The sequence below is a fragment of the Anomaloglossus baeobatrachus genome, chromosome 1 (assembly GCF_048569485.1).
Source record: "Anomaloglossus baeobatrachus isolate aAnoBae1 chromosome 1, aAnoBae1.hap1, whole genome shotgun sequence".
Lineage (NCBI taxonomy): Eukaryota > Metazoa > Chordata > Amphibia > Anura > Aromobatidae > Anomaloglossus > Anomaloglossus baeobatrachus.
The window spans coordinates 635,260,611-635,288,477 of NC_134353.1; the positions used below are offsets into that span (position 1 = coordinate 635,260,611).

General features: G+C 48.2%; 3 protein-coding genes across 7 annotated transcripts in view; 1 reads left to right on the forward strand and 2 right to left on the reverse strand.

Annotated features, from left to right (window-relative positions):
• The window catches only part of ACIN1 (apoptotic chromatin condensation inducer 1), a 161,094-nt gene extending 159,780 nt beyond the window's left edge, over positions 1–1,314 (reverse strand). For 2 of the 4 annotated variants that reach the window (XM_075319379.1, XM_075319371.1), the window contains exon 1: positions 1,024–1,294. In XM_075319379.1, the coding sequence (XP_075175494.1) occupies positions 1,024–1,161 (138 nt within the window). In that variant the 5' untranslated portion in view covers positions 1,162–1,294. Of the gene's footprint in view, positions 1–1,023 lie in introns of all 4 variants that reach the window. The other 2 variants (XM_075319394.1, XM_075319386.1) reach the window with 1 other exon arrangement.
• C1H14orf119 (chromosome 1 C14orf119 homolog) lies at positions 888–27,420 on the forward strand. Of its 2 annotated transcripts, none has more exons than XM_075319438.1 (2): positions 888–992; positions 26,817–27,420. In XM_075319438.1, exon 2 carries the CDS (start codon positions 26,820–26,822, stop codon positions 27,165–27,167), a length of 348 nt encoding a protein of 115 aa, XP_075175553.1. In that variant the 5' UTR covers positions 888–992; positions 26,817–26,819; the 3' UTR covers positions 27,168–27,420. The 2 variants fall into 2 exon arrangements, with proteins under 2 accessions (XP_075175553.1, XP_075175561.1); XM_075319446.1 differs by lacking the exon at positions 888–992 and adding an exon at positions 1,002–1,380.
• Positions 27,380–27,867, reverse strand: part of CIROP (ciliated left-right organizer metallopeptidase) — a 37,321-nt gene continuing 36,833 nt past the window's right edge. Inside the window, exon 15 of the mRNA XM_075319428.1 lies at positions 27,380–27,755. Within this exon, the coding sequence (XP_075175543.1) occupies positions 27,593–27,755 (163 nt within the window). The 3' untranslated portion in view covers positions 27,380–27,592. The remainder of the gene's footprint in view (positions 27,756–27,867) is intronic.

The window sequence follows — 27,867 nt, forward strand, 5'->3', positions numbered from 1 at the left end:
TGCCATTAGGAGGCTGGGTGGACCTCAGGGCTGATGGTTACAGACACTGGAGGGGTTGATGAGGGAATGTGTAATAACAGCCATTTGTCATGTGTCTGCACATTCTGCAGATTGGTGCTCATGGCTGACAGTGATGTAAACATTCGGCGTTTGGTGAGGGAGCGCATTATAAACAGCCACTTCCCATGTGTCTGCACATTCTGAGGTAAATAGGAGCCATTCTGAGGCTGGGTGGACCTCAGGGCTGATGGTTACTGACACTGGAGCCATTGGTGAGGGAATGAGTTATAACAGCCATTTGTCACATTTCTGCACCTTCTGAGGGAGGGTGGACTCAGCGGACAGTGACAGACACTGGTGAGGGGACATGTAATAACAGCCATTTTTCACTCTTCTGCACCTTCTGAGGGAGGGTGGACTCAGCGGACAGTGACAGACACTGGCGGCATTGGTGAGGGAATGTGTAATAACAGCCATTTCTCACTCCCTACCAATGTACATGGGATTACTAGAGGCGGTGGGTATAGAAGATGTGGGGCCTATGAGCATACTGCCATATGTCACATGAGGAAAGTAACAGGTCCTCATTCTCTACCCAGGCCCGTCCCCGGCAGCGGCCACTGAGCAGACAGAAGCGGCCCGGAGGCCGAGCACGCCATATTTAGGCAGCAGCGCCGGCCATAACTCATATCATATTCACAGTTTTATACATTTGTTTTTAGATCCCATAATTGCGCAGGAACGCGCACAGGAGGCGGGGCCAGGCTAGGGCCGCGCGCCCGTACAAGACGCTAAGAGGGAAAGGGCGGGAAGGAGGCCTCTTCGGTCCTACCGCGCATGCGTTACGCTCTGCCATAAACCAATGTACGTCTGCGTCGCTTAGAACGCAGGCGCGTTGCGCTGCACGATAGGAAGAGGAGGGGGGAGTCGGGAACGCGCAGGAAGATTGTTGTGGGGAGTGCGCGTTTCCGCGGGATGTGCCGTTATACTCGGTAGGTGGCAGGTGCTCGTAGACACACTCACCCCCTTCAGCCGTTTCATCAGTGCGCTCTTTTGACCGCTTTTAGCTAATCCCCGCTCCTCAAGCGCCGCCCGTAAGTCGGTGACCCGAAGGCTGTCCAGCGGCCTCCCGTCCAGCGTCACATCCTCTAGTTCTGCCATTTTCTGCGTCTTGGTGCAACCCCAAGCCAGTAACAAAACGAAGCACCGGCTGCGGGGCGCTATACGACCGACTTCGGCCGATCCCGCTGCGTGACGTCACCCTCGGGCACTTCCGCCTCTGAGTTCGGGTCCTCTCGGAGAAGCTTGCCTTCCCCCCACCTTCCTTTTACGTCACGTTCGCTCCAGCTTTAGGCCCCGCCTCCATTTGCTGTAGTCTAGGTAAGTCGCTTAGTTCCGGGCCTTTCTTAGAGCCTCAGCGCCATCTAGTGGCCATTTTTGAGTATTGTAAAACCTGACACAGCCAAGTAAATTGCAGCAGTTTTAGGACGTTATATTCATAGAGAACTGGATTTTGTGGCTGTTTTTAAAATCAATTCTCACAGATCTGCTGTTTACCCATAGGAAGCATGACCATTTCTACTTTGTAATGCCATATTTTGGGCTCCATTCACATCTGCATTGTTTTTGTTTTTTTTTCTATACTACAAACCAACCCAGGACGTGGTCAGGGCTGTTGGACATGGGCAGTACCAGACAGAACCAGTTGACTTCTAACAGCATCCCATTTAAAGGGGCTATCCATATCCAGTCAGAAAGAAAAGATGTCAGATGTAAACACGGCCCTTAATTGGCAGCCCGATCTAATAATACGGTAGATCGCTAGGAAACGTCGAAACAAGATTGATGGAGGTCCAAACTTTACGTCCCCCACCAAGCAAGCTTTCTAAGTGATCAGTCAATTTTCTGCACTTTGTAGTGATTTTCATGGATTTATGTAGAGTTCACTCACACATAGTGTCGGGAATCATCAGTGTTCATGGAAAAGCAGACCATCCCCACAGATGAGAGTGGGATAACATATTTAAAGGGAATCTGTCCCCAGGGTCCCCCCCCCCCCCATCTGAGAGCAGCATAATGTACAGACAGAGACCCTGATTCCAGCAATGTGTCACTTACTGAGCTGTTTGCTGTCATTTTGATAAAATCATTGTTTTCTCTGCTGCAGATCTAGCAGTTAGGCCTCGGTTCCACTTGCTTTGCATGGACAAGTGGAATCCGATTAAAACATTGGATTGCTCTCACTCTAGTGCAAAACTATGGGGCAGTGTCCATCTGTGATTGATCTCTCATGCCAGAGCGGTATGTGGAATGAATCGCAGCATGCTGCGTTTGGCCTCTTTCACTTGTCCGTGTCTCCGGTACGTGTTTGGTCCGTTTCCTCACGTGCTGGAGACACGGGCACATGTAGACCCATTAAAATCAATGGGTCTGTGCTCACGTGCGTCTTCTGCCATGGACTGTATGTACGTTTGGAGCATACGTGTGTCCGTGTGCTCCACACGTAGACGTCCGTTTTTCTCCGGTATCACGGGTGTCACACGGAACGCAAATGGACCACACGGAGGTGATCCGTGTGACACGCGCCGGAGAAAACACGTGTTTGAGAAAATAAAATCAAATCTTTACTCACCTTCCCCAGCTGTCACTTGCTTCCGACCGCTGCTCATTATGCTCATTGCATATTCACTTCACTGGGGCCGGAAGCGGCAGCAGCGAGGAGTCGGCAGGACCAGAGACCGAAGATCAGCACCACGGACAGCGACGCCAGGGACAGGTGAGTATAAAGTTCCCGTTCTCCGTGTGTTATCACGAAGAACACATGTAGGCCATAAACATGGCTCACGGAGGGCACAACGCCCCTCTGACACGTCCGTGAAAAACGTGCGTGGTTTTTCACGAACGTGTGAAAGAGGCATTTGACAGCGAGTCTCGGCTCATGCACACGCCTACAACTCTATGGGAGCGTGTGAAACCTTGCACTGCACTCGCTGTGCGGTGTATATGAAGAGACAGACAGTGGAGGAGATGAGGAGAAAGTGCTCCCTCTTCTCTGCAGATGTGATGGCAAGATCACATCACAGTTGCATGACCCTTGGCTGACACTTGCAGCAGAGGGACATTAGCATATAACTTCTGATACACTTGCATCTGAAACTACACGCTAGTGGAACCGTCCGTACCCTAATGTAGAGCTCATGAAAATGCTGGACTACCTGGGAGCAGAGTAAGTAGTCCTCTAGTGATAATCTCCTGCGGATTAAACATTGATTTTTATCAAACTACACTAAGCAGCCCAGTAAGTGACACATCGCTGGAATCAGGGTCTCTGTCTCTACATTATGCTGCTCTCAGATTAGGTGACAAAATCCTGATGACAGATTCCCATTACGTGTGAGGCTGTGTTCACACACCAGGGCTGTGGAGTCGGTAAGCCAAACCTTCGACTCCGACTCCTCAATTTCTCTTGCACCGACTCCGACTCCAAATCCGACTCCTTCATATATTGCTTATAGTTAGGTGAAAAATTTATTGTAATACACGAACATGTGTATGTGAACATCAGACATTTAATAATTTTTATGATACAATAATCAATATTTCTCTATCGCTTCATTGGGGGACACAGGAAACCATGGGTGTATGCTGCTGGGACTAGGAGGTGACACTATGCAAATAAGAAAGATGGCTCCTCCCCCGCAGAATACACCCACTGACCGGAGCTGAGGAGATCAGTTTTTGCTTAGTGTCTGAGGAGGTTGGACACGCAGGGGCTGCTCTCAGCCCCTCAGGTTTGTATTGTTGTGTTTTATTAATGTTTTCCCTTTGTTTTTCAGACACAGCTCGTCGGGCGACAGGGTGTAATCGCTCACCCTGCTCTCCCACATAGAGACTGGTCGCACAGAAGTGGGGTCCGTCCGCCACTACTGTTGTCTTCCGTGTCTGTCTGGCAGGACCCTAACCCCCTAACACTCTCAAGACTGTTTGGGGGGCATCCGCACAGAGGGACAGGCGGATGGTCCTTGCCCCCCTCCCCAAACTCTCTCGCTCCCGAGCCTGATTGTGGGGTAGGAGGACGAAGACCGTACCCAGGATGGAGAGGTACCCTTCCGGTCTCCCCTAGACTATGCCCGGGACGACCGTCGAGATGTCTTCGCTCGACTTCCAGGATGGATCCAGGATCACCTCAAGACAAGCCGGGACCTCAGATAAGTACTCCACTCCCCCCTCCTCTTCCCCGTCCCGGGTTATGGGGAGGGATCCCGGGTATAGAAACCCCACAGTCTTTTCCACCTGGGTCAGGGGGTCCCATATGTCCCCTAGAACCCCTCACCTTAGGCCCCTCGGTAGTTATTTCCCCGGTTCCGTGGCCTCCCTGCGTTCCCCCGACCGGCCCCCCTGCCGTGGCGTCCACTATCCCCTCCGGCGGCCTATCCTCAAACCTTAGCCCCCGGCTCCATTGCGGCCCGGCGTCCCCTCCGGCGGCCTGCCCTTAAAATTTAGCCCCCGGCTCCATTGCGGCCCGGCGTCCCCTCCGGCAGCCTACTCTTAACATTTAGGCCCCGGCTCTATTGCGGCCCGGCGGCCCCTCCGGCGGCCTGCCCTTAAAATTTAGCCCCCGGCTCCATTGCGGCCCGGCGTCCCCTCCGGCGGCCTACTCTTAAAATTTAGGCCCCGGCTCTATTGCGGCCCGGCGTCTCCTCCGGCGGCCTACCCTTAAAATTTAGGCCCCGGCTCCATTGCGGCCCGGCGTCTCCTTCGGCGGCCTACCCTTAAAATTTAGGCCCCGGCTCCATTGCGGCCCGGCGTCTCCTTCGGCGGCCTACCCTTAAAATTTAGGCCCCAGCTCCATTGCGGCCCGGCGTCTCCTCCGGCGGCCTACCCTTAAAATTTAGGCCCCGGCTCCACTGCGGCCCGGCGTCTCCCCCGGCGGCCTACCCTTAAAATTTCGGCCCCGGCTCCATTGCGGCCCTGCATCCCCTCCGGGGCCTACCTTAAAATTTAGCCCCCGGCATCATTGCGGCCCTCTGTGTCCGCGCGCTCTCCTGGACACGCCCCCAGCCGGGAATTCAGCCCGCGCGCGCGGGCTTTTCAAATTCTTCCTGCTCCCCTGGGCAACCGCCGCCCCCCTCTTTCCTGGCGCCTGACGTCACTTCCCGGCGCCGAGACTCCCGGGGAACGTCACTACTGCCCGCACTTCCAGCCTCCCGGCTCGGTAAGTAGCCCCACCGCCGCAGCTTCAGCGCCCCCCGCAGGCAGCCAGTGCGACTCAGGGCCCCCGCAGTCACCGCTCCACGCTGCCCAGCACCACTCGCCTCACTTTTTTACTCCCGGTCCCTGCAAGACTGCAAAGTAAAAAAAAAAAAAATCTTAAGCATACCGCAAAACCAGCTCTCCCGTTGTTATTACTCCATGAGCACCTACCCCGGATTCCGGGTGCAGTTCACTTACAATGAGCTGTCCCCCCTCTAACACATAGCGCATGGCTATAGAGCTACTTCAGTCCGGGAATATTAACAGCCCCCCCCTTCTACAGGTGCGAGATGCCAATCTCCTACACGCACCTAGTGTGTTAGTGTTCCTCACGTAGGGTCACTATTGGTGGGTTAATGTTCTTCATGTTCTATCTGCTGTCATATACCCGCCTACCACAGGGTCATTGACCCGTCCACTTTTTCAACCTCAGCCTGTCCACTATCCAGTGTGCCAGTGTCTCCATTTACCTGTCTACTATACAGTGTGCCAGTGTTCCCATGTGCCTGTCCACTATCCAGTGTGCCAGTGTTTCGCTTGCAATGGTCTACACCAGTGTGCCCGTGGTCTTCACCTGTGTGCCAGTGTCTTCATGTACTTGCCCACTATCCAGTGTGCCAGCGTCTTCCTCCTGCTTGTCCACTATCCAGTGTGCCAGCGTCTCTACGCACTGGCCTACATCTCCGTGCCAGCGCTTCCCTGTCCATTATCCAGTGTGCCAGTGTCTGTGTCATGCCTGTGTGCTCCAATACCCAGGTGCGTTTGGGATCCTGCCCGCTATTCAGTGGGCCGGCGTTACTACACGCATTTGTTTACTCTGGTATACCAGTGTCCTCTCGAGCCGGCTCACTATTCAGTGCGCCAGTGTTTCTTTACGCACCTGTTTACACCACTGTACCAGTGTTGTGGGAACCTACCCACTGTTTGGGGTGTCAGGTCTCTAATCGCACCTGTCTGTTTCTGCAGACAAAAGAATTTTTTTGTATATAGACCATCATGTCCAGCATCCAGATTGACAGTTCCACAAATCTGTCCACTTGCTTGTGTGCCAATGTCTCTATATGTCGGTCCATTTTCCAGGGTGCCAGTATCCTCTATCCAGAGTGTCTCTATGTACCTACCCACCATCCGGTGTGCTAGTGCTTCTTGAATGGGCCCCCTATCTCGTGTACCTGTTGGCTATACGCACCTGTATACTACAGCGTGACAAGGATTTGATGAGTCGTGCTAGCATCCACTATCCAGTGTATCTCTATGCACCTACCCACCATGCGGTGTGCTAGTGTTTTCTTGCATGTGACCTCTATCTTGTGTGCCAGCGTTTCTATATACACCTGTATACTACAGCGTGACAGTGATTTGATGAGCCTGCCCACTAGCCTTTGGGCCAGCACTTATCCGAACCAGAAGCCAGATACAGCAACTGGCTTAAGTGCCTTGTTCAGCTTTTACGCTCATCCCTGACCGAGGCGAGAGCTCCATCCATCTCTGCCCCATGAGGCGGCACGGCAGCAGCTGTCACATTCAGTGCCAGTACGCCGGATCGATGATCCTGCCCGCTACCCAAAGGGCTAGCGTTTCTCCACACCAGAGGCTGGATACCGTAACAGGTATGTGTTTTCTCTACTCTCGACCCATTGATTCGAACAGACTGAGTCACCTAGTGGGTCAGCTATCTCCCTCATCTCCGACTGAAGCGAGGACTGGGTTTTGCAGGGACCCCATGATGCGGCAGGGTTGCAACTGTCAATAGGTTGCTTCCCAGTGACTCAGGACTCTCTCCTACTTCAAACCACCCATTCAGGTGACCAGGAGGTAAGCCAGGGTCCTTTGGACCAGTTCATTGTCTTTCCTTCCTGCACCAGCTATTTACTCACTTCCCAGTGATCTGCATCCATACGTCTGGAGTAACCTTGAGGTAATGCTACACGCGAACATTTAACCGGAGGGTCGTGTGCTTCACCCCCGGCAGAGAGCACGGACCCCATGACGCGGCACAGCAGCAGCTCTCTTTTGGTCGCTTTCCAGTGACCCGAGACCTTCTCCTACCTCGCACATGCATGTAAGGTAACCACGAGGTAAGGCTTCTTTTCTCTTGACCGTACGTTGGCTCTGTCGTTTCTTGAAGCAGCAGTCAGTTTGGTTCCCAAATGAGGTAAGCAGGGTACAGCTCTGTCTGCTAACCAGCATGTTGTCCGTTTTTACTTCCTGCCACCCTCCTCGGGCGCTTTATAGTACTTCTGGTATCCGCCTATTTTTTGGCTTAGACAAGCCTTGGTTGCGCCCTCCACTAGGGTTCCGGCCAGGTACTGTACATGTCCAAATCCATAGGTCGTTATTTACATTCTCTCTCTCTTTCAGATAGAGTTCAGATTCCTCAGTCCCTTCTCAGTCAACAGATGAAGTTAAGAACCAGACACAGGAGCGTCCAATCATCGATTCCACGGAGGACCAGTCTCCCCAAGGGACTTCTAGTATCCTGATGGCCCAGTCATTGGGCTCACTCTTCCGGACAGGTTGTAGGTTCCAATGTTTGTCTTCTGTCCTCTTTCCGCAACAGAATCCTCCAGGGAGCCCTGATTACTCAGGCCACTGGGTGTTTCCACCCGAACACTCAACACTACAGCGAGTGGTCCCCGTCTGATCTACCAGTCTTCGCCAACACCTAGACATGACCTGCCTCAGTTTCAGGCCAAGAGGGGTCTTCTTTTCCTCTGTCCCGGGTCTGCCTCACTTCCCTCGTAGCCATTCTAGATGGCTCTTGGAGATATGCTAGATCTCTCCGTAGTCTCCGCCATTCCAGATTCCATGTCCGCTCTCCACCGCTTGGTCTCAGTCACTTGTGCATCCCTGCACTTTTCAAGCAGAGTTCCTGCCAGACCGTTTAGACTCGTATATTCTCGCTCATTTCCTTCCCCTCGTCGTCACTTCTAGTTATGACGTGATGACGCGTTTTATAATAATATTAAGAAGGTTTTTTTTCATTCTCCCGTCACTCTCCCATCTTCCTTGCCACCTTCCAGGAATAGGCGTCCCTCCCCTGGTCGGCTAGCGCGTAAACCGACGACATAGTCCGAGCCCTTTCTTGAAGTCCCCCTCGAAAGGGTCTTCCTTCTCCCACTTCAGGTCATACATCCCAGGTCTTGTGCCTTTTTGTCTTTCTCAGGAGCCCTCCTCCATGGGGGTTCTCCTTCCCATAATTCACTGCAATGATCACCCAGTACCCGACTACAGAGTTCGAGGTTTTTCCCAGTCACGTCATTGTAGATGCTCGGATTCCCTTCTCCTGTCTGCCACGTCATAGTGGAAATCGTTCCTGGGAATTCCTTTTGGCTCCTTAACCTAGTCATTTTTCTCCGAACCTCACAGGTTCTCTGAACCCCTTCCATACACAGGAGAATTATCTCCCGTATTATTTTACCCGCCCGCAGGCTGTTTCTTCCACTAGGGTCAGATCACTTCCTCGGGTGCTGTGGAACCAACGGGTCAAGTTCCCCTATGGCGGAATCCCCTTGCACGCTTCTCGAGTATCCCGACTCCCTTGCAACCTTTTAGGCAGTCGGTTTCCCTTTTGGTCATCCTGCGGCAATAAGGGGCCACGGCTCCTTTGGCCTCCGTTTTCTGGCTCCTACCTCTACCAGGTGCCCTAGTTTTTTGCTCATTCTTACACTCTCAAACGTAGTACCAGGGTCTGTCGAGTTCTTTCTCTCTTAGCCCGACCTATTGCTGTCAGTCGCCTTAGAACCTTAGCTTTCTTAGGTACAGACTTCAGAGGATGCAGTTTCTCCCTGATAATCCTATTCCCCAGCACACGCATTTTACACTAGTTCTTAGTACTCCCTAGTACTCTAACTTCTCCTGTACTTCGGCTCCCGGCCGGGTAGGGGTTCCTTACGGGGTCTAGGACCAGGTTCCGGTCAAAGAATCTTGTCTCTGCTAACCCTGTGTTCGGGTTTTTTTCTTCCCACCCTTGGAGACTGCTTTAGGACGTCCCATGGTTTCCTGTGTCCCCCAATGAAGCGATAGAGAAAAGTAGATTTTGGGTACTCACCGTAAAATCTCTTTCTTGGAGCCTTCATTGGGGGGACACAGCACCCGCCCTTTTCTACGTCTTCAATGGATCCGGAATGTTATAGATTTCAAGCTTCTCCTCGTACTGCTTTTACACAAACTGATCTCCTCAGCTCCGGTCAGTGGGTGTATACTGCGGGGGAGGAGCCATCTTTCTCATTTGCATAGTGTCACCTCCTAGTACCAGCAGCATACACCCATGGTTTCCTGTGTCCCCCAATGAAGGCTCCAAGAAAGAGATTTTACGGTGAGTACCCAAAATCTACTTATTTGGATAGAACATAAAATATATTTATTGGATACAACTTTAGAACACAAAAAACTGTAATAAATTGTAAATATGTAATATACAGTAGATTACATATATATCTTGTGTGTGTATTTATCTTGTGTGTGTGTGTATGTATCTGTGTGTGTGTGTGTGTGTGTGTGTGTGTGTGTGTATATATAAATATATATATAATTACATATTTACAATTTATTAGTTTTTTGTGTTCTAGAGTTGTATTCTAATAAGTATATTTTATGTTCTATCCAAATATATTGATTATTGTATCATAAAAATAATTAAATGTCTGATGTTCACATTGTACTACAATAAATTTTTCACTTAAATATAAGCATTATACTAAATATTATTTAGTACAATATTCAGCACATTCTGCATTGCACTCCTGTCCCCAATTTATTATATATTTTAGGAGTCTGAGTCGGTGCATTTTATACCGACTCCACCAAAATGAGCTCCGACTCCACGATTCCGACTCCACAGCCCTGTCACACACAGCATTTTTGTGCAAATAAGAATTTATTTTTTACAATACCAGCAAAAGCTATGAGATTTCCAAAAAAATCATGCACACACAGCTTTTTTTCCTGACTGAATTTGAGAGCTGCAATGTTTTTGCCGCATTTTTTTTAGCCACAGATAAGTGCAAAAACGCTTCGTAAAACACATAACATAGGTTTCTTCAGCGCTCTATTGGGAGACCCAGACGATTGGGGTATAGCTACTGCCCTCTGGAGGCCACACAAAGCACTACATTAAAAGTGCAAGGCCCCTCCCCCTCTGGCTATACCCCCCCCCGTGGTATCACGGGTTCTCCAGTTTTAGCTTTGTGTGCGAAGGAGGTCAGACATTCCATGCATAGCTCCACAGATTTTAGTCAGCAGTAGCTGCTGCCTATTTCGGATGGAAGAAAAGAGGACACATATAGTGTCCCCAGCATGCTCCCTTCTCACCCCTGGATGGTGTTGTAAGGTTGAGGTACCTATTGCTGGTACAGGGCTGGAGCCTGACATGCTGTTTTCCTTCCACATCCCCTGGTAGGGCTCTGTGGAAGTGGGATCCTGCCGGCCTCTCAGCTCTGACGCCGGGCTCCATCCACAGACCCATTAGAACCTGATGGAGACGGAGCAGGAGTACGATCAGGGACAGGCCCTGCATCATACAGGTACTCTGTGTCCCCGGCAGGCACAGACACACTCCGGGCTGGCTGGGTGTTGTAGTGCGCCGGGGACCGCAACGTTGGAGCTAGTGTCCCTACAGATTACTGGGGGATTGTTTGTGTATGGGAACGCAGCGCCGACCCCCTCTGGACCGGGCGGCGCTGCTGTGACTTGTGGTGCGCCGGGGATCCGCCGTCCGCGCTTTTACGGCGGCGGCGGTTATAAATTGAGTCCCCGGCTTTTTGGGCCTAGGACGCCGGCAGCTCCGATTCGTTCCCGCCCCCACCCTGTCATTCAGGGTATGGGAGAGACGCTGTTCGCTAGCAGCGACGAGGGCTGGAGCCTGATTTACATGCTCCAGCCCTCACACTAGGCACAGAGGGAAGCAGGCTTCCCGCTCTTAGCCAGGAACGCCCAGGGCCCGCCCCCCTTCTCTCTCAGGACGCCGGCAGCCATTACATGCAGTCTGGCTGGAGGAAGGACGCAAGGCTCTGGGAGACCTGGACTAGGGGCTATCTGGCGACCACACACCCGCTTTTTAAGCGGGCGGTAAGCGATTTTTCTGTGCTGGTCCCTCTAGTGCCTCACGGTGTATTGGTGTACTGTGTAGGATATAGAGATATTGTATTTCTTGCACTGTAAGGTCGCTTCTGGCTGCATCTCCCAGATCACTCTGTGGAAGCAACAACATGCCATCCTCAAAACGCAAGGCTGCCAAGGCTAGGGCTGTGTATACTGCGTGTGCTGCATGTGGGGCTAATCTACCAGCAGGCTCCGATGACCCCCATTGTGTGCAATGCTCCGACCCGGTGCTGCTTCGCCAGCCGGAGTCAGGAGGGAGAGTGACCCAGGCTGAGACGCCTGTAAGTCCTGCCCCGGTGACAGGGACAGACTTTGCAGTTTTTGCTGATAATATGTCTGTCTCTATGGCAAAAATACTTGAAACCTTGCAATCTATGCATGGGGCTCAGTCTTTGGGCACGGCGAGGCCTCTGTCCTCAGGTCCCCCTCACTTGGAATTAATCCAGCCCACAGGGGAGTCCCCGGCTTCACAGGCCGAGGATTATGAGTCAGATGATAGCCCCAGCCACCCTAAGCGAGCTCGCTGGGAAAGACCCTCGACGTCATCACACTGCTCAGGGTCTCAGCGCAATCAGTCTCCCTGTGATGTGTCTGATGAGAGTGATCAGGAATCCATTCCTGGAACCCCTCTCAACCTGGATACCCCTGATGGGGATGCCATGGTAAACGACCTTATCTCAGCCATCAATAGGCTGTTGGATATTTCTCCCCCAGCCCCTTCAGCAGAAGAGGCGGCTGCGGAGCAGGAGAAGTTTCGTTTCCTTTATCCCAAGCGTAAATTGAGTGCTTTGTTGGATCACGCTGACTTCAGAGAATCAATCCAGAAGCACGACGCTCACCCAGAAAGGCGTGTCTCTAAACGATCTAAAGATACGCGTTTCCCTTTCCCCCCTGAGGTGGTCAAGCGCTGGACACAGTGTCCAAAGGTAGACCCCCCGATTTCCAAACTCGCAGCTAGGTCCATAGTTGCAGTGGAGGATGGCGCTTCACTTAAAGATGCCAATGACAGACAGATGGACCTTTGGTTAAAATCTGTCTATGAAGCTATCGGCGCGTCGTTTGCTCCGGCATTCGCAGCCGTATGGGCACTCCAGGCTATTTCAGCTGGCTTAGCAAAAGTGGATGCTATCATACATCCAGCAGTGCCGCAAGTGGCGCACCTTACCACGCAGATGTCGGCGTTTGCGTCTTACGCTATCAATGCGGTCCTAGAATCTACCAGTCGCACCTCAATGGCGTCCGCCAATTCGGTAGTTTTGCGCAGAGCCTTGTGGTTAAAGGACTGGAAAGCAGATGCTGGTTCCAAAAAATGTTTAACCAGTTTGCCTTTATCTAGAGATAGACTGTTTGGCGAGCCATTGGCTGATATCATTAAGCAGTCTAAGGGTAAAGACTCCTCTTTACCACAACCCAGAACAACCAAACCTCAGCAGAAAAGGTGGCAGCAGAGGTTTCAGTCCTTTCGAGGTTCGGGCAAGACACCATTTACCTCGTACAAAGGGACTCAGAGGACGCAAAGAAACTCAGATTCGTGGCGGGCTCACACGCGCCCCAAGAAAGCAAATGGAGGTACCGCTTCCAAAGCGGCTACCTCATGACTTCCAGCCCCCTCCCTCCGCATCGCCGGTCGGGGGCAGGCTCTCCCGCTTTTCCGGCATTTGGATGTCACAGGTCAAAGACCGGTGGGTGACGGACATTTTGTCTCGCGGGTACAGAATCGAGTTCAATTCTCGTCCTCCAGCTCGGTTCTTCAGAACCTCCCCACATCCAGACCGAGCAGATGCTCTGCTGCAGGCGGTGGGCTCCCTAAGAGCGGAAGGAGTGGTGATCCCAGTCCCTCCTCAGGAACAAGGGCAAGGGTTTTACTCCAATCTCTTTGTGGTTCCAAAAAAGGACGGCTCGTTCCGTCCTGTTCTGGACCTAAAACGGCTCAACAAACATGTGCACGCCAGGAAGTTCCGGATGGAAACCCTGCGTTCTGTCATTGCCTCAATGTCCAGAGGAGACTTCCTTGCCTCAATAGACATCAAAGATGCTTATCTCCACGTGCCAATTGCTACAGAACATCAACGTTTTCTACGTTTTGTGATAGGAGACGACCATTTTCAGTTCGTAGCTCTGCCATTTGGTCTGGCAACAGCCCCACGGGTCTTCACCAAGGTCATGGCGGCGGTGGTAGCAGTCTTGCACTCTCAGGGACACTCGGTGATCCCTTACCTAGACGATTTATTGGTCAAAGCTCCCTCTCAAGAGGCATGTCAGCACAGCCTGAATGCTACGCTGGAGACCCTACAGTCTTTCGGATGGATCATCAACTTTCCAAAGTCGATCCTATCACCGACTCAATCACTAACGTATCTTGGCATGGAGTTTCATACTCTAGCAGCGATAGTGAAGCTTCCGCTGAACAAGCAGCGGTCACTACAGACAGGGGTGCAATCTCTTCTGCAGGGCCAGTTGCATCCCTTGCGGCGCCTCATGCATTTCCTAGGGAAGATGGTGGCAGCCATGGAAGCAGTTCCCTTTGCGCAGTTTCATCTGCGCCCACTTCAATGGGACATTCTCCGCCAATGGGACGGGAAGTCAACGTCCCTGGACAGGAAAGTCTCGCTCTCCCAGACGGCCAAGGACTCCCTACAATGGTGGCTCCTTCCCACCTCATTGTCTCAGGGAAGATCCTTCCTGCCCCCATCCTGGGCAGTAGTCACGACAGATGCGAGTCTGTCAGGGTGGGGAGCAGTATTTCTCCACCACAGGGCTCAGGGGACGTGGACACCGCAGGAGTCCACCCTTCAGATCAATGTTCTGGAGATCAGAGCAGTGTATCTTGCTCTACTGGCCTTCCAACAGTGGCTGGAAGGAAAGCAGATCCGAATCCAATCGGACAACTCCACAGCGGTGGCATACATCAACCACCAAGGAGGGACGCGCAGTCGGCAAGCCTTCCAAGAAGTCCGGCGCATTCTAATGTGGGTGGAGGACAGAGCATCCACCATATCCGCGGTTCACATCCCAGGCGTAGAAAACTGGGAAGCAGACTTCCTCAGTCGCCAGGGCATGGACGCAGGGGAATGGTCCCTTCACCCGGACGTGTTTCAGGAAATCTGTCGCCGCTGGGGAGTGCCGGACGTCGACCTAATGGCGTCCCGGCACAACAACAAGGTCCCGGCATTCATGGCGAGGTCGCGCGATCAAAGAGCTCTGGCGGCAGACGCCTTGGTTCAAGATTGGTCGCAGTTTCAGCTCCCATACGTGTTTCCGCCTCTGGCGCTCTTGCCCAGAGTGCTACGCAAGATCAGATCCGAGTGCAGCCGCATCATACTCGTCGCTCCAGACTGGCCGAGGAGGTCGTGGTATCCGGATCTGTGGCATCTCACGATCGGTCGACCGTGGTCACTGCCAGACCGACCAGACTTACTGTCCCAAGGGCCGTTTTTCCATCAGAATTCTGCGGCCCTGAACCTGACTGTGTGGCCATTGAGTCCTGGATCCTAGCATCTGCAGGATTATCTCAAGGAGTCGTTGCCACAATGAGACAAGCTAGAAAGTCGAATTCGGCTAAGATCTACCACAGAACGTGGAAGATTTTCTTATCCTGGTGCTCTGCTCAGGGAGTGTCTCCCTGGCCATTTGCATTGCCCAAGTTTCTTTCCTTCCTGCAATCGGGGTTAGAAAAGGGCTTGTCGCTCAGCTCCCTTAAAGGGCAAGTTTCGGCACTATCCGTGTTTTTTCAGAAGCGTCTAGCACGTCTTTCTAAGGTGCGCACGTTCCTGCAGGGGGTCTGTCATATTGTGCCCCCGTACAAGCGGCCGTTAGATCCATGGGATCTGAACAGGGTACTAGTTGCTCTCCAGAAGCCGCCCTTCGAGCCTCTGAAGGAAGTTTCCTTTTCTCGGCTGTCACAGAAAGTGGCGTTTCTTGTTGCGATCACATCGCTTCGGCGAGTGTCTGAGCTGGCAGCTCTGTCATCCAAGGCTCCCTTCCTGGTGTTCCACCAGGACAAGGTAGTGCTGCGCCCTATTCCGGAGTTTCTCCCTAAAGTCGTATCCTCTTTTCATCTTAATCAGGATATATCCTTGCCTTCGTTTTGTCCTCATCCGGTTCACCGGTATGAAAAGGACTTACGTTTGCTAGATCTGGTGAGAGCACTCAGAATCTACATTTCCCGCACGGCGCCCATGCGCCGTGCCGATGCACTTTTTGTCCTTGTCGCTGGTCCGCGCAAGGGGTTGCAGGCTTCTAAAGCCACCCTGGCTCGATGGATCAAAGAACCAATTCTAGAGGCCTACCGTTCTGCGGGGCTTCCGGTTCCTTCAGGGCTAAAAGCCCACTCAACCAGAGCCGTGGGTGCGTCCTGGGCATTACGTCACCAGGCTTCGGCTCAACAGGTGTGCCAGGCAGCTACCTGGTCCAGTCTGCACACTTTCACCAAGCATTATCAGGTGCATACCTATGCTTCGGCGGATGCCAGCTTAGGTAGAAGAGTCCTGCAGGCGGCAGTGACACCCCCGTAGGGGAGGGCTGTTTTGCAGCTCTAACATGAGGTATTTCTTTACCCACCCAGGGACAGCTTTTGGACGTCCCAATCGTCTGGGTCTCCCAATAGAGCGCTGAAGAAGAAGGGAATTTTGTTACTTACCGTAAATTCCTTTTCTTCTAGCTCTTATTGGGAGACCCAGCACCCGCCCTGTTGTCCTTCGGGATGTTTTTTTGTTGTTTGCGGGTACACATATTGTTCATGTTGAACGGTTTTTCAGTTCTCCGATGTTATTCGGAGTTAATTTGTTTAAACCAGTTATTGGCTTCCTCCTTCTTGCTTTGGCACTAAAACTGGAGAACCCGTGATACCACGGGGGGGGTATAGCCAGAGGGGGAGGGGCCTTGCACTTTTAATGTAGTGCTTTGTGTGGCCTCCAGAGGGCAGTAGCTATACCCCAATCGTCTGGGTCTCCCAATAAGAGCTAGAAGAAAAGGAATTTACGGTAAGTAACAAAATTCCCTTCTTTGCATTTTTGGTGAATAAAGCTACCTTAACGATATTAAACGCACTGTAGAGAAATCACATATGTAATCCGTAGCTTGAAAAACACTACAAAAACACCACAAAGAAATGTTCACTTGCAGTGTTTTCGCAGCCAAAGCCAGGTTTTGCTGCAGTTTTTTTTGGTTCAGTTTGTGTGATTTGTCCATAGTACACGTTTAATAGTTATATTCCCGTAGAATGCAAAACCTGTTTGTTTTTGCTGCTTTTTTATAGAGTGAAAGAATTGACACGCTGCAGGTTTCAAAGGCGCAGTTCTCAAATCCAGTCAGGAAAAAGTTTGTGAATGAGATTTCTGAAATCTCGTAGCTTTTGCTCATATTGTGAAGCGCAGTTTCTTATGTGTATATAAAAAGCATAAAAAATAGCTGTGTGTGAACAGTCCTACTTTTGTTCCTACTTTTAAAGGGGTTGTCAACTACCAGGACAACCCCTGCTCATTCCATGTTTCCCCCACTTAAAATAAACAGCCTATACTCACCTCCCATGCATGTGCCGTTCCAGTGGTGTCGAGCTTGCATTCTCAGATTTCATGTGAAGTTGTGACATCACAGGATCCCCCTCAGTGGACAACCCTTTTAACCACTTCAGGCTTCGGAAACTGTGAAGCGGTTAAAAGGAGCAGCATTTTCTTTCATTTGCTACTAAGCCGCTCACTAGTTCTAGTTTAAAGAGAACCTGTCAGTTGCAATATGCACCCAGAACCACGAGCAGTAGTGGCATATACATAGTTACTTAGGTTGAAAAAAGACCTAAGTCCATCTAGTTCAACCTTCTTGAACCAATTCTACATTTTGTCACTAAGTCATTTATAACCGACAATGTTTTGTGTACTGAGGAAATCATCCATCCTTTTTTTAAAAGCTGTTATAGTATCTGCCATTACTACCTCTTGTGGTAGGACATTCCACAGTCTGACTACTCTGACTGTAAAGAACCCTTTCCCATTTAGCTGTCAGAATCGCTTTTCTTCCACTCGCAGTGAGTGCCCCCTGGTCCTTAGTATTATCTTTCGAAGGAATAAGTGATGTGCCAGTCTTTTATATTACCACACATGTATTTATACATAGAAAAAAAAGACGTCTCAGAGGAGATCTCATTTATAAGTTAAACAAGTCCAACTTCTCCAACCTCTCATCATATGGGAGGCCTTCCATTCCTTATAATAATCTAGTTGCCCACCTTTGAAATGACTCTAACTTCTGAATGTCCTTTTTAAAATGTGGAGCCCAAAATTAAATCCCATAATCCAGATGTGGCCTTAAAGTGATTTATAGAGGGGTAACAATACATTGGAATCACGGGATCTAATCTCTCTTTTTATACACCCCAAAATCTTGTTTGCTTTAGCAGCTGCTGCTTGACATTGAGTGCTGCTGCTCAGCTTATTTGTAATGAGAATACCCAAGTCCTTCTCCTGTTCTGTAGCCCCGAGTTTACTTCCATTTAATGTATACGCAGCTATAGGATTACTCCGTTCTAGGTGGATTACTTTACATTTATCAACAACTAGCTGTAGTACCCAGGCGGTTGCCCGGAATACTAACTGTCTCTCTCCAAGTTTCTATATCTGTGATTGTCTGTCTGGCTGTCTGTATCAGTCTCTGTCTGTCTGTCTCTCTCTATCGCTATCTCTGTGTCTGTCTGGCTGTCTCGTTCCCCCATCTCTGTCTCGTTCCCCCGTCTGTCTCTCTGTCCATCCCTTTCTATCCATCTTATTACCTCACATATAAGTTTCTTATACTAACAATTTATTTTGTTCCTATGGGAACCAATTACAACTCCTATTAATAACTTAATAGCTCGCAGCTCCATTGTCTTTATTGGAGTCAGTTTTTTTGGAGAGTAACTGTAAAGCGCGGGGTTAAATTTTCCCGTCCAAAGATAGTCTGACGTTCCCTGAGTCACATTGGGTGTTTGTGCAAAATTTTGTGATTGTAAATGCGACGGTGCGGATTCATTTAGCGCACAAACACACACACACACACTCAGCTTTATATATTAGATAGATCTCATTTGCCATGTATCTGCCAACTCTGACATCTTATCCAGTTCATTTTGTAATGTACTATCAAGGTCTGTTTTTAATATCCTACATAGTTTGGGGTCATCAGCAAAGACTGACCCTTTACTATCAATCAACAGATAAAGAAATCTTTAGAAAAAGTATTTCTAAAGACTCTTTATGATATGCTAATGAGCGCAGGGACTAGTCGCACCGGTGTTAGTTCCTGCGCTCATTCCACCCTCTTAGCATGTTAGCATGCCAGGTGTACGGGACCTAGCTTCAGAGAGTTCTAGTGCACATACCCGAAAGTGCGTTGACTTCTGATCATGCGCACTCCCTGGCGTCTGATGCAACAACAACAGACACAGGTACGCACATCACTGCTGATGGTGCTGGGCAAAGGGCATGCTAACGCGCTAAAAGGGTGGAATGCGCGCTGGAACTAATACACTTGTTACTAGTCCTTGCGCTCATTAGCATATAAAGGATTTTTAGATATACTTTTTCTAAAGATCTCTTTATCTATCCTACTAGATACAGGGACAGTTAGGCAGGGATTAGCGATATGCACCCAGAACTGCTCGTGGTTCTGGGTACATATTTCACCTCAGGCTTCCTTTAAATTGTAAAAAATGGATTTTGGCACCAGAGATGCCACAGAACTGACAGCAAACCTCCAAATTGCTGCTTCAGGAAAAAGACCCACAGTTTTTCCTGAAGTGACGTCGCCTAGGAATACCTTGGCTGGTTTTTAAAGACATTGTTTGCACATACCCATAGAAAGTGTTCACACTCAGTTTTTCACAAAACTCCCCAAAAGCCATTAGGAATTCAAATACCATGTGTTTCCAGGTCGTCATGACAGCACCACAGGAGTTGTCCTTCACATTCCCTATAGGGACAGGAAGTATACAAAAGGTGAAAAAAAAGCCTCTCATACCAACACTCTGTCCTGTCCCTATGGAGGACAGACACAAGAGGCAGACACTGCTTCCCGAAGACTTGCGTTCGGATACGCTCTGGGATCGGAGGTTCATTCCTCTTCTTCCTCCTGATGAGGTCTGGGGACAACACGGGACACTGCTCTTGGCATCTATCTACTTCCCTATGCATCAGGGCTCTTGCCATCCTGCAAGATGGCTGCAGTACAGCTTTTGGGCCTGCGCAGTGCATGTGTTCCACCCTGGAGCATACTTCCAGTTTCCAGGGCAAACATACGCGATCTGGGAGGTGGCGGACATTTCATCATGGAGCAGGAGGATGACCAGAGGGCGGCAATCCCTTAAGATAATAGCTTGGCTGTGGAGGATTTTACATCTGGTACAGGTGGTGTGCAAGGCTAACATAGTGGGGAAACATAGAAGATTTGACTCACTCTAATGTTCCCTCAGAACCCGCCCTGGTCCATGTATGTTGCGTAGAGATTGTGAATTCCTGCCTTTTGAGTAAATTTCCATCTCATAGACTTCCCTTATGTATTTCTAGGGTAGGGGTTTCTTGGTGGGGTCTGGCACAAGTGTGAAAAGAATCTGACGATACGCCACTAGGTGTCACTAGAAGCTACTACAGACAGGGAAGTCAAACACACCGCAGGTCAAAAGCCAGAAAGTTAGATAAGATGCACAGGGAGCCAGCAGAGCTGAGGTCAGGGTACAAGTCGGAGGTCAGAAGCCGGAAGTCAGATAAGGTACACAGGGAGGGAGCGGAGCAAAGGTCAGGGTACAAGCTGGAGGTCAGAAGCCAGAGGGATAACGTCAGTCAGGGAAAACGGGCAGAGAAGGGTAACAAAGGTCCGGGGTAGGGAGACAAGATCAGGACAGCAGAACTCATTTGAACCAGAGAACTCACTGCAGAGCAGGAACTACAACTGCCAGCGTTCCAGAAGAAGTTGCTCTCTAATGAAGCAGAGTACTCACCTGGAACGAGGCGCCTGAGCACAGGCCCCTCCCCACACCAGCGCAGGACCCGAAGGCTGAGAAGCCACCCGTAACCTGGAGCATAATACAGAACATTGGCTCTTCTGCAAAGCAGAGCACTGCGGATCATGACAGAATTTAGGAGAGTTACAGGAAAGACAAAAAGATGTGCTGTTTGCAACTGCAAGTTACCAGAGGCATATGAGAAACGTCTCTGTGGCGACTGTATTTCTAAAATCATGAAAGAGGAACAATAATCTTTCCTATCGGACATGAGATCCATGATTAAAGAGTAACTGCAGGCGACGGTCTTCAGCTTAATCTTTCCTCAGGTTTCGCATTCCAGCTCCTGACATAAGAGACCAAGATGGGAGCCGGAGCCGAGTACTGAGGAAGAGGATCAATCCTTTGACTCAGATCACGATGAAAAGGTAGCAGTTATCCCTCCAGAAGAGGGGAAGAACTACTACTTCTCATTGGAAGATACTGGGGAGTTGAGAACTGTCAGAAATGAAGGTGGAAGAAATGGAGAAATCCTGTTCCATACAGGACGAGACATTTGGGGGACTTAGAAAACAGAGAAATAGGGTCTTTCCAGTTACTGATCACATATGTGCATGATCATGGAAGAGTAGAAAGATGCAAAAAAGAAGCTGAACATCCCACGGGACTTCAGAATCTGTCTCCCGTTCGAAACGGAGGAAGATTATGGGAGGAGGTTCCGAAGCATGACATTCCAGTAGCCAGAGTGACCAAGAAGACCTCCATATCGTTTTAGGACTCGTCCAGTCTTAGAGACCCGATGGACAGAAAAACAGATGGCATTTTAAAAAGGGCTTGTGAAGCCTCAGCTGCCGTGATCAGGGTTAATGTAGCAGCCACCTTGGTGGCTAGGTCTATGCATCTCTGGATTGAGGACTTGGAAAATCATATGAAGAGTTAGGCTATGTGTGCACGTTTTGTATTAGCCCTGCAGAAATTTCTGCAGCAATCTGAAGAGCACACGTGCGCTTCAAATCGCTGCAGAAAATGTCCGTAGAGAAAAAACAAAAAAGCCGATTCCATGCGCTCTGCCTGCAGCTCCTCCCATAGACAGAGCAGGAGCTGCCGGCAAAGCGCACGGAAGAAGTGACATATCACTTCTTAGAACGCGCGCTTCGGGCAGCAGCCGAAGCGCTGCGCTCTAAGACGCCACGTGCGCACGGCTCCTGCATAATCTCCATAGATTATGCAGGGGACGCAGGACGCATGCAGTTACGCTGCGCTACAAAGCGCAGCGTAACTGCATGTAATTACGCTACATGCGCACATAGCCTAAAACATCCAAAGAGATTATTCTAAATTCCCTTCCTCTACTTAGGATGGCAATGGGTTTTATGGCTGATGTATCAGCAGAATTCGTGAGATTTGCAGTCTGGAACAATGCCCTCTCAAGCTCTTCCCGTAGAGCAATCTGGCTGAAAATCTGGTCAGGGATAACCACTCTAAAAATAAATTGTGTTCTCTCTCTTTCTCAGGTCTGAGGGTTTTCAGCCCTGTATTAGATGACATTTCTAGAAGAGAAATCCAAAATATACCAGACTTTTCGCAGGTCCAGTTCGTTGCAGAGACCGTGACAGAATACAATGGGAAAGGGAAATCGGGCAGATGGAGCTATACCTAAGGTTGTAATGGATCCCTGTTTGGATCAAGACCAGGCCATGGTAGATCATGATGCCATCAGGGTAGGCTGTGCCATTGGGGCAGGCGGGAGACTTTACTATCTTGCTTCACACAATCGCAGAAGGATATAGAATTGAATTTTCACATTTACCACCAGAAAGATTCCTGCTGATGACTACCTAGTCTCCGATAATACTTCATCATTGATGGGCTGATATTCAGAATTTGTTAGTCAAAAGCGATAGTCCCCGTTCCCACAGTGGAGCAATGCCACGGTGATTACTCCAGTCTCTTTTCCAATAAAGAAGCCTTCAGTAGAGTACCATACAATAATCAACTTAAAAGGAATCTTTCACCAAGTATATGCTACTTCATTTGAGAGCAACATAATGTAGAGACAGACCTTGAAACTAACCACATTTATCTTAGATCACTGTGTGTAGCCGTTTAGACTTTATCCCAGAATTGAGTGTAAAGGCCCCTTTACACACTGCAACATCGCAAACGACATCGCTGTAACGTCACCGGTTTTGTGATGTAATAGCGACCTCCCCAGCGGCATTGCAGTGTGTGAAACACATCAGCGACCTGGCCCCTGCGGTGAGGTTGCTGATCACTATACATGTCTCAGGACCATTCTTTGGTCCTTTGTTTCCTGCTGTGCAGCATGATCGCTAGAAAGTCTCAGTGTGTAAAGGGGCCTTTACAGCGACTTCGTTAGCGACTTCCCTTTCAAAAAGCTGCTTTACAACGTCCCCAATGACTAGCTAGGTCGTTCTGCAGGTCCGTATCGCTGTTGCGTCGTTTTCCATGTCTGCCTGTTTGACAGCTCACCAGAGACTTTGTAGCGATCCCGGCCAGGTTGGGATCGCTGGTGGGATCGCTAGAAAGTCTCAGTGTGTAAAGAGGCCTTAACAGAACCTGGAAGATGTCCCCGCCCACACCAGGCTCTCAATAGAGATTGTGCATTGACTGTGAGGTGTCAATCACAGCAGGGGGTGAGGCAGACTGTTCTGCATGAGGCACCAAGTCACACCAATGTTAATCACAGAGCAATAAGCCTGTTAGTATGAGTAAACAATAGCTTGACACAGATAAGAGAAACAGATGTTTTTACTTTAACTCTTGCAGCAGGGTGTCTTCAGCTTCCATTGCAAAATCCTGGTGACAGATTCCCTTAAGGCTATGTTCAGTCACACGCGACAACTTTTTTGTCAGTGCATCTTAAAATGCAACAAAAACGCACCGCGCCAAAAACGCAATGCGTAGTTTCCATTTTTAACCTGAATCATGAGATTGTCTTGCCAACTTTCTTTCTTTCTTTCGAAATCCTAAAAATAAGAGCCCTATCTTCACTCACTGGATGTTAAACGAACAGTGCTAGCATATCTGCAGGCAACTCAGAACTGGAATTTAGACTCAAATCTTTTCATCCAATTTTGGGGCAAGAGCAGAGGGAATAAAGCTTCAAAGGCAGCAAAGAAAACTGTGTAAACACAACCGTTTGGATAAGATATATTCACACAACATTTTTTTTCAAGTGGTCTTGACCATGAAAACACCCTGAATAACGTGTTTTCACCACTGGTTACATCTCCCAAACATAAAATTCCTCTTCTTTCTCCATCCAGTAGGTTTGTGTTTGAGCATTATAATGGCCACCATGCACAGTCTTTTTGCAAGTTTTCTGATCTGAACTTAACAGGCTCATGGACATAAATACAGAAATATTTGGACAGTGGCCGGATCTTCGTGATTTGGGCTCTACATTCTACTATTTTTGATTTAAAATGAAACAACTGAGTTGTAATTGAAGTTTAGACATTCAGGTTTAATTAAAGGGGTTGAACAAAAATATCCTGTGAAACGTTTAGGAATTGTAACCATTTTTCTACAAAACCTCATTTCAGGGGCTCAAAAGTAATTGGACAAATTTACTTTACCATAAATAAAATATTCATTTTTAATACTTTGTAGAGAATACTTTGCAGGTAATGACTGCCTGAAGTCTGGAAGCTGTGGATGCCACCAAATTCTGGGTTTCGTTCTTTGTGATGCTTTGCCAGACCTTTACTGCAGCTGACTTCAGTAGTTGCCTGTTTGTGGGTCTTTCTGTCCTATGTTTTGTCTTAAGCATGTGAAATGCATTCTTGATGAGGTTGTGGTCTGGTGATTAAAAAAAAAAAAATAACAAGGCACTCTGATACAGTGGATTACTTGGATATATTGAGATACAGCAGCAATCCAGATTGTGAAAACGTTTTGGTCTAATAATCTCGATTCTCATTCCTTCACATGCTGTAATGAAAAGGCTGCCTGGGAAAATGGCGCGGGTGCATACAAGCTGTGTCCACCGCAATTGTAAAGTGCCATTTATAAGTGAACCTCCCCATCTGCACTCCCCACGTTGAGTCTGCACATTAGGCCCATATTGATTATATGTAGTATATCTCATTTTTGTAAATATTTTATTGTATCAGTGTTATATTTTAAGTGTTGTTCCATGAAAAGATAAAGTAAAAATTTACGAAAATTTGAGGGGTGTACTCACTTGTGATATACTGTAACTGTATCTTCCATATGTTTTGCTAAATAGCTAAGATGTTAAAGCTTGTGTCACTTTCCAAATATTTCTCAACCCAACTATATAAACGAAATCATATCCCACCGTACCCCATTTGAAACAAATAATGCAGCCAAAGCTCTCCTGTGAAGAAATAATGCCCTCAGATTACCCACCCCGAAACAAATAATGCCCCCAGAGTGTTGCCCCCTTTAAAGTACTAATACCCCCAGAGTGCTCCATTAAAACTAATATTGCCCTTAGTGATCCCTTGAAACTATCAGGGTGTTCAAAATAGTGGGCTATTTTTTCCCTTAACTGTTTATTTCAGCTTTGACAACCCCCAATAGTACGTCTGAACTGCAAAGTGATATAAATACCATTAGATTGGTATTTCCCTCTTGGGCATCAATGATATATTTCATAGGATTTTAAAATCTTACTTTAGTTCCATCATTATGCTGTAATAGTGTCAGCCCGCTCGCTTTAATTTTAAGTTATATGGCTCATTCTTCCTTTTAATGGGGTATCCCCATCCATCTCTGACATTATTCACCGGGTGTGTCATGTATATATGATAGGTGTAAGTCCCTCTGGAACCTTCTCCTATGGGTGACTATGTAACATTGGCCATAGAACTCAGTGAAGAGGTGGTCCCATGCCCTAAGCTCTCCATAAGCAGGACAAAGGAGGTGTGTGGAGCAGAGGTTGCTCATGCTTTTGGCACGCTCCATCATGGTTTATGCAATAGTCCTTTCTACAAGGGGCTGCTGGAAAAAGTAGAGGAAATTGTTCGTCAGACCCATAGGCATAGAATGAAGCGGTGGTCGAGCACACTATAACGGGGATAATAGTGCCCCGTTATGCCAGTGTGGCTCCCAGCATTCGGTTCTCCGGTGATCAATAAGTCCTTATCACCCATACTATGGATAGATGATAACTTTTTTTTAACTGGACAACCCATTTAAATTCACCGGAAGAGCAATCATTATGGATGAGATCATCTGTTTTGATCAACTTTAGACTGCGTACTGCTGGACTTTAAACAAACTTGGCTGTTAGTGTACAGCATTTGCTAAGTTTTAACTTATATTAGTAAGCAGTTTTTGGGAACCCTTGTGAGCTTTGCAGTGAATTACACATTGTTAGTGATGCTTTTTCTGGCATTTTTTTCATACAGGCTTTTTCTGTAGGACTCGAAAAAGCCAGAAGAATGCATGCTACTTATGTAACAAAATAAAATAGCTTGTAAAATTGAAAAAAAAAAATTGAAAAATGCTCAAAAGTAGTGGCATATTTTACAAGAAGTAAAATAAATGAAGATGTAGTATTGGAGAAGGAGCCCTCAGTGTTGTTGGTATTGATATTCATACTGTTTAGTCTCATTCTTTGATGATAATATATTTTACTCATTGAACATTGAAATTGCAACACCAAGGAGATGTCATGGAGTTATGGAAGTTGTAGGATTGCTGGACACGATAATGACATGCAAATGATAAGTAGATGGAAACTAAATTTTAAAACATCCTGATTTATTCAGTATCAATTATGAGCACCACAAGCAGAAATTAATGCTTTCCTTGGCACATTATTAGGTTATTATTGTCTGAGGAATGTTCTGCCTTGCTGAATGCACTTGGACACATAAATCAAGATCCGCTTCTGGCAGCTCCTTTTGCAATTGTGGACCAATAACGCCCCAGATGTACTTGAAACGAGACCATTACGGAGAAGCCGCAAGCCATGGTAGCACATTTAGGCCACACAGGCTACTCAGTGTAACATGAGCAACATGTGGCCTGCCGTTGTCCTCAAAACAAGAGCAGAGCAAGACAGTGATGGAGGCTGGTATGGAGTTCTATCGTCTTTAGAGTTGATCCGCTTGGATGCAATGATAGCTGGAGATTTGTCTGGGCACCATGTGGGCAACGCTACAAAAAGGCCTGTATGAGGAAACATGAAAGCACTCCTGGAACTGTTTAATACAACAGACCACTTGTTGAACAGTCTACGTGGCCCAAATGTGTAATTATGGCCTATATCTTCTGCATTAATAACCTCATTAATGGCAGCCAATGTTTGGCAGAGTATTTCTGCAACTGGCACTTATACGCCATCCTGAATAAATCAAGATATTTTGAAAATGTTTTTCCATCATTTGCATATTATTATGTCTGTCGATCGATGCTATGACTTTTCCTTCTTGGTGTTGCAATTTCTTTGTTGAGGCCTGTGTATTAATTTTAATCTTGGGTCCGTATTTTTCAGGTTATGACAGAGGAGGACATTCATATCTCTTATGTCCCAGCTCAAGAAATGCGAAGTGTGCTGCACTGGTTTTCTGAATGGACAGAACACCAACGAAACCGCTTTCTGCAGGATCTTCTGTGCAAAGCAGTGCCTGGAAAGCTGTGCTTGCTCCTCGAAGGACTGGGTTCCTTGCAGCTGTCTGCACCCCCACCAAGTCTTTTTCAGTGTCAAATGAGACTTTGGGACCAGTGGTTCCAAAGCTGGGACGAGGATGAACGAAATGAATTTTTACGACAGCTGGAGCACCAGGATCCAAACTTTGTGGCCCAGTTTTACAAGGAAGTTGCTGGAACAGTTGGAAAGGCCTAGTCTATATACGAGAAGTGTCAGAATGTATTCCATTAGGACAGGGTAATAAAACGAAAGCTATTGCCGATTTGTACATTAAAATATGGATAGTTATGTAGTTCCAAGTGCCTTGCTGTTCCATTACGTCTTATTCAGTACATACAAGGAGCAATTTTTTTTTTTCTTACTGTTTATTTTGTAAAACGTTTTAAGAAAAAACAGTTACTGTACCCAGGGAAGAAGCAATTCAAATAGTAAAACATTTATGTGGAAATTGTCACAAAACTTAATCACTTTGGCATATTCTTTTTTATTTTCTTCTTTTTTTCAAAGTAAAATTCTCTTTTGCAGAAATTTCTTTCAGTTCTAAAGCATAATCTTATATCATGCCTCCACGCCTGCTATGAAGGCAATTTCAGGAATTAATCACTCCTTATACAACTCCTTCAGGGCTGTGAATGATAAATGTCTCTTACTTGCAAGACTCTAGCCCGGTGTTTACACCAGCAGACAGCGAGAGTCAGCACTGCACAAAGTAAGGCCCCAGAGCAGCCACCAATTAGCCCGAGATGACTGAGAATGTGGTCATGAGAGCCAGAGGACAAGATCCTGGGGAGATAAAATATGATGCATATCTATATCATTATGTAGTAATCATATTCTTAACTTTCATACCTCTTAACATAGTGTACATTATAACTTCTATTTTGCCAAAGGCAAA

Coding starts and splice junctions, on each gene's coding strand:
- C1H14orf119 (XM_075319438.1), top strand. CDS start 26,820: ATGACAGAGGAGGACATTCATATCTCTTATGTCCCAGCTCAAGAAATG.